Below are 6,472 nucleotides of genomic sequence, written 5' to 3' on the forward strand. Positions count from 1 at the left end.
GAAAATGCTCAAATTGAATGAAAGTTGCATACATATCTGAGGATCACTCACGTAAATTGGCAGGTTTTTCGGAGTTACCTACAGAGAACCCTGCCCAAATTCGTGACAGCAAGAAATCTGTTTCTGCGCAGTAATCCAAATCTAGTATCAACCTTACTATCAAAGACTTTACTTGGCACAACAATGCAATAAAATAAAGATAAGGAGAGATTGCTACAGTAGTAACAACTTCCAAGACACAAATATAAAACAAAATTACTGTAGTAAAATAAAAACATGGGTTATCTCCCAAGAAGTGCTTTCTTTATAGCCATTAAGATGGGCTCAGCAATTTTAATGATGCGCTCGCAAGAAATAAGAGTTGAAACAAAAGAGAGCATCAAGAAGCAAATTAAAAACACATTTAAGTCAAACCCACTTCCTATGAAAAGGAATCTTGTAGATAAACAAATTCATGAAGCATAATGCAACAAGCATAGAAAGACTAGACAAGCGCAGCTTCAAGATTTTCAGCAAAAAGAGAGGTTTTTTAGTAACAGGAAAACTTCTACAACCATATTGTCCTCTCTCATAAATATTTTCAGTAGCATCATGAACAAACTCGACAATATAACTATCAAATGAAACATTCTTATCATGAGTCTCATGCATAAAATTATTACTCTCCACATAAGCATAATCAATTTTATTAGTAATAGTGGGAGCAAATTCATCAAAGTAGCTATCATTATTATTCTCATCAAGTGTAGGAGGCATAGTATAATCATAATAAAATTTACTCTCCATAGTAGGTGGCACCAAAAGACTACTATCATTATAATCATCATAAATAGGAGGCAAAGTATCATCAAAGAAAATTTTCTCCTCAATGCTTGGGGGACTAAAAATATCATGCTCATCAAAACCAGCATCCCCAAGCTTAGAATTTTCCATATCATTAGCAACAATGGTGTTCAAAGCGTTCATACTAATATGTTCCATAGGTTTTTTAATTTTCGCATCAAACCATCCATGTCTTAACTCAGGAAATAGATTAAAAAGCTCCATGTTGCTTTCCATTATGCCTAACTAGTGAAATAAAAACAAGAAACAAAAAGATGCAATTGCAGGATCTAAAGGAAATAGCTTCGAGCACTCACAACGGCACCAGAAAATAACTTAGTTACCTGGGACCGGAGTGTGAGTGCCTTTTACCTTTCCTCCCCGGCAACGGCGCCAGAAAATAGTTTGATGTCTACGCACACTCCTTTTCCTGTAGACAGTGTTGGGCCTCCAAGAGCAGAGGTTTGTAGAACAGCAGCAAGTTTTCCCTTAAGTGGATCACCCAAGGTTTATCGAACTCAGGGAGGAAGAGGTCAAAGATATCTCTCTCAAGCAACCCTGCGATCACAATGCAAGAAGTCTCTTGTGTCCCCAACACACCTAATACACTCGTCAGATGTATAGGTGCACTAGTTCGGCGAAGAGATAGTGAGATGCAAGTAATATGGATGTATATGAGTGGTAATAGCAATCTGAATAAAATATGGCAGCGAGTAAACATGCAACAGAACAGTAAACAAACGGAGATTCGATGTGTGGAAACAAGGCCTAGGGATCCTACTTTCACTAGTGGACACTCTCAACATTGATCACATAATAAAACCACTCTACACTCTCTTGTTGGATGATGAACACCATTAATTGTGTAGGGCTACAAGAGCACCTCGATGCCGGAGTTAACAAGCTCCACAACATTCGATGTTCATATTTAAATAACCTTAGAGTGCATGATAGACCAACGCAATTATACCGAGTACTAACATAGCATGCACACTGTCACCGACAAGCTATGAAAGGGGGAATAGATCACATCAATACCATCATAGTAATAGTTAACTTCATAATCTACAAGAGATCACAATCATAGCACATACCAAGTACTTCATGATGCACACACTGTCACAATTACATCATGGAGGAGGAATAGACTACTTTAATAACATCACTAGAAGAGCACATAGATGATATTCAACTAGATCACAAAGAGAGAGAGATGAACCACATATCTACAGCGGAGCCCTCAGCCCCGGGGGTGAATTACTCCCTCCTCATCATGGTGACAGCGATGGCGATGAAGATGGCGGTGGAGACGGCGGTGGAGATGACTCCGGGGGCACTTCCCCGTCCCGGCAGGGTGCCGGAACAGAGACTTCTGTCCCCCGAATTGGAGTTTCGCAATGGCGGCGGCTCTGGAAGATTTTCTCGGGTTTCGTCAATCGGTGTCGAAGATTTAGGTCAGGAGGCAACTTATAGGCGAAGAGGCGGAGTCGGAGGGGCCACGGGGCCACCTCACACTAGGGGGGCGCGCCCCCCCTGGGCCGCGCCGCCCACACGTGTGGGGCCCCTAGGGCACCCCTCTGGTCCCTCTCTGACTTTCTGGAAGGTTCCGGGGAAAATAAGATGTTGGGCATTGATTTCGTCTGATTCCGAGAATATTTCCTTTGTAGGATTTCTGAAACCAAAAACAGCAGAAAACAGCAACTGGCACTTCGGCATCTCGTCAATAGGTTAGTTCCGGAAAACGCATAAAATCATCATAAAGTGTGAACAAAACATGTAGGTATTGTCATAAAACAAGCATGGAACATCAGAAATTATAGATGCGTTGGAGACGTATCACTGCTCCCAGACTTTGCCGTGAGATATTGCTTTGCCGTGCGCCAAGTCTTTCTTTGCCGTGCTTGGTTTCATTGCCGTGCGCTGCTCCCAGACTTTGCCGTGCGTATTGTCGTTGCCGTGCGGTCTGCTTGCTGCGCACGGTAAAGAAATCTTTGCCGTGCAGCGGCGCACGGCAAAGATAGGCTGCACGGCAGCGCCTGATTTTCCCGTAGTGACTACCTCCAGACTAACATTCTCCGGAGCATCCACCTCGTCCCAGCCCCAATCGTTGCTATGGATAACAACAAACGCCAATGACAAGCCAAGAAATAAATCTCGCCAGATCTGAAGAAAGGCAAGAAGACTAAGCCGCCGATCCCAAGGATCGACAAGCACACAATGCCATCAGCTCCGAGGCGCCGCCACAGAAAAAAAATATACGACATGTTTTTGTATTATCCCCAGATGAAATGGATATCACGAAAATAGTGTATCCCCAGTCACTCACTGTACGTGCCTTTATAGCAAAGAAATCCAATCATCAACATACATTTATACAAACACTGGAAAAAGAGGAGTCGTTCACACAAAAAAAGGAAAAAGAAAAAATGGGAGCACACAAATTGAAGTATGCATCTAGAGAGTACGTAGAGACTCGAAGATGTAATCCAATCAACTCATCGCAGGACACCCAAATCAAATTTGTTAGTTGCAGGCACACCATTCGATCGTGAGGTAGCAGCACGTCGATCTCTCACGAAATGGCGACGTCGCACGGCACGCTCGGGAAGGACCGCGCCGACTTGGGCGACAAGCCGATGACCACCGGCGAGCAGACCGCCCGCATGTCGTAGTGCCTGGACCTGACGCGGCCGACCTCGAAGCAAATGCGCGCGCTCACGCGCACCTCCACGGCCACCTGGCCGGCGGCGCGGTCGTGGTCGAGCTCCCGCGCGGCCCGGTCGGCCACCGGCGCCGCCCGCGCGACAGCGCGTACCTCGAGGCGCGTCTCGTTCCGGCTAGGCTGGTGGAAGCCCGGCACGTCGGCGACCGCCAGCTGCGGCGCCCCCTCGCCCTCGCCGTAGTGCACGTACAGCTCCAGCGACTCGTAGCGCATGGACACGCGCCGGTTCGGGTTGTCCGCCGCGAGGGTGAGGTAGAAGGTGGCGTTGAGCGCGGCGGCAGGCGGCGCCGTGATGTTGAAGTGCTTGACGAGGGCGCCTGTCACGGTGTACTCGATGGGCTTGGGACGGACAACGAGCCAGAAGACGAGCACGGCGAGGCCGGCAAGGAGCACGGTGACGACCAGCGCGGCGATGATGCAGCGTAGGACGGCTACCCGCCTGGAGCGGCGACCGGTGGCCGGCATCGTGGAGCTCACCGTAGCTGTGCACGCCGTGTGTATTTTTTATGTGGCCGGTGTAGCAGCTGCTGTTTACTCGACGCGTGCACTATCACCACGGCTATGCTTTGTATAGAGAGGGAGATCGGAGGAAGAGTGTACTGTACTGTATACTGTGTGATCGAGTCTATATGCGCTTTGGCTTTCTTGGCGGGAAAAGAATCGAAGAGGGAAAGCATCAAGCATGCACAGGCTGGCCCCGTGCAGTGGGTGCTTCAAAAGTCGTGCTCCATCGGAGCTCCTCCTCCTTTGTCTTTCCGCTTTAATTTCGTTCCTTTGTGCTTTGGCTCTCGACGGAAGGATTCCATTTCCATCTACTCCTCTTTGCGCACTGAAGGAATTTTCAGATTTTTCAGTAGCACCAGTCGAGCAGAGCATGGCTTTCTCCAGATGAACAGTTAGGTACTCCATCCGTTGGATCTTTTATAATCTCCGAAATTAGATTCTACGAGCATAGGAGGCTGGGTAATAATGCCACATTCCTGAAACAGTATCTAGTTCTATACAATAATATCTGTCACAAGCGCGATAGCATGGTCAGGGTATGAGGTCCTCTCCCCCAAATGTGATGTTTAGAAAAGATATAATTGACCCAGGCTTGCATCATAGCTAGAATGCTCACTGGAGAGATTGTCAATGGTTCAACTATCACAAAGAGCGATAAATTTCGGTGGAATCTACATTAGAATGGTAATTCTCAATGAACTCTATGTATAAAGCACGAGTTTCGCCAGAGATGCCATTTGATACTTGTGATAATAATAGAAAATTTGGAAAATAAAGATACATCTACATATTTTTTTTTTGCTTGGTATCTTCGTAGATGAGTAGTTCTCATCGAATACAACCTTGTAAAACACAATTGGCATAGAAGTACAAAGTTTTTATTTTGTCATCACAGTGAGACAATCAAAGACTTACTCTTTTAGTGCAAATTTGCATGATTTATATGGTCAGTCATCCAACTAGTTTCTAGCTTGTATCCTCCATATAGTGTTGCTACTATATTTCTCAACTCGTTACATGGTATTGATCATAGGTTTGTAATCTTATTAGGGTGGGAAATTTTTTCATTATTTGGTCCCTTTGATTACGTAGAAATGACAAGATTTTTAGTGATAAAAGTTTACACACTGGTTTTATCTACCAGTGCAACAGTTTGGTCTATTAATGGTTGTCTATATAAAGAGTAGATAATGAGACCTATATACGAATATATCTACATGGATAGAGGATATAGTGTGAAATAGTTTTATTCAACATGGATGACAATGTGATCTACCGATTGGTTATCCGTCACCATAGGCAATTTACACTTTTTTGATGGCTACTTGTATTTTGCCTTTTTTTTCTTCTTTTTCATTGGACATGCTGCAGGTGTGTCCTTAGGGCCACTTCTTTTGAGTTTGTGCTTATGCATAAGCCACCTTATGGGTTTCGGTGGGGAGAAACTGTGGTGGGGAGAAGCTTCTAGAAATTGCTCCTCCTATTCTTTTGGGCTTCTGAAATTTTGGCTTATTTACATGTTAAGTTATGAAAAGTCCAAAACACCCTTAAACATTAAATTTATCAATGTCAATACATACTATCATTAGTAACATGCAATAAATTCATGCGTACGAGGACACACAGATTTGGGGCCAAAAAATCCATACGTGTATCCATTTTAACCATTCAACATGTGTGCATGTGTATTCAAGCTAGACTAGCATCCATCCATTGAACATGCACGCATCTATGCATGTGCTGTGCATGCAAGCTACACGAGCCTCACATACGCGGGTGCAGAGGAGCTCGGTGGCCAGTTGCACAGCCCAGCGGCCTCTGTTATCCTCTGCAGTGGCATTCTTTCTGTAAATAGAGATGCAGATAGGGGTAGATCTACAGAACGATTCAGTTTAGAACAGGAAAGCCCGCGAAGCTGCCAGAAACTGCTCGGTAGGAGATTCTCAGTTTACACGTGACTCGGGCTTCTCGGTGGGTGGAAGCTGTCCAGAAACTGATCCATTCTTTTGGGCTTGAGCTTCCTTGGACCTAGAAGCTGAGGTAGAAGCTCAAAAGAAGTGGCCCTTATTAGTTATGTATAGGCTGGGTGTAAGATTAGATATTTTATAAGTAACAAAACATTTTTTATAAAAAAAAATACTCTGTCTGTTTATTTGAAATAAAAAGGGTTTTCGACTTTGCATGGTCCACACTCTGCAGTAACCAACTTTGACCATAATTCTTTGAATAAATATGGAAGTAAAATCTATACTGTTTTGAGTTTTTTTTGTGTTGTCTTTGCTCTGTTGCTTTTTTCCCTAAGCGTATACGGACTACTGAACTCCTCCTTCTTTTTTGACAACTTAAACCTCTTTATCCATTGCTAATAAGAGTTACATCGCTTAGGAATAATCAAGCTAGGTGGATCCTCAATCGATACACAGT

The 6,472-nt window shown here is 44.4% G+C and overlaps 1 protein-coding gene across 1 annotated transcript; it reads right to left on the minus strand.

Annotated features, from left to right (window-relative positions):
* Window positions 1-3,106: 3,106 nt before the first annotated feature.
* On the minus strand, window positions 3,107-4,114 carry LOC127300341 (uncharacterized protein At1g08160). The gene has a single exon (XM_051330477.1). It carries the CDS (start codon window positions 4,007-4,009, stop codon window positions 3,395-3,397), a length of 615 nt encoding a protein of 204 aa, XP_051186437.1. The 5' UTR covers window positions 4,010-4,114; the 3' UTR covers window positions 3,107-3,394.
* Between the last annotated feature and the right edge of the window lie 2,358 nt (window positions 4,115-6,472).

Source organism: Lolium perenne, chromosome 1, assembly GCF_019359855.2.
Source record: "Lolium perenne isolate Kyuss_39 chromosome 1, Kyuss_2.0, whole genome shotgun sequence".
NCBI lineage: Eukaryota > Viridiplantae > Streptophyta > Magnoliopsida > Poales > Poaceae > Lolium > Lolium perenne.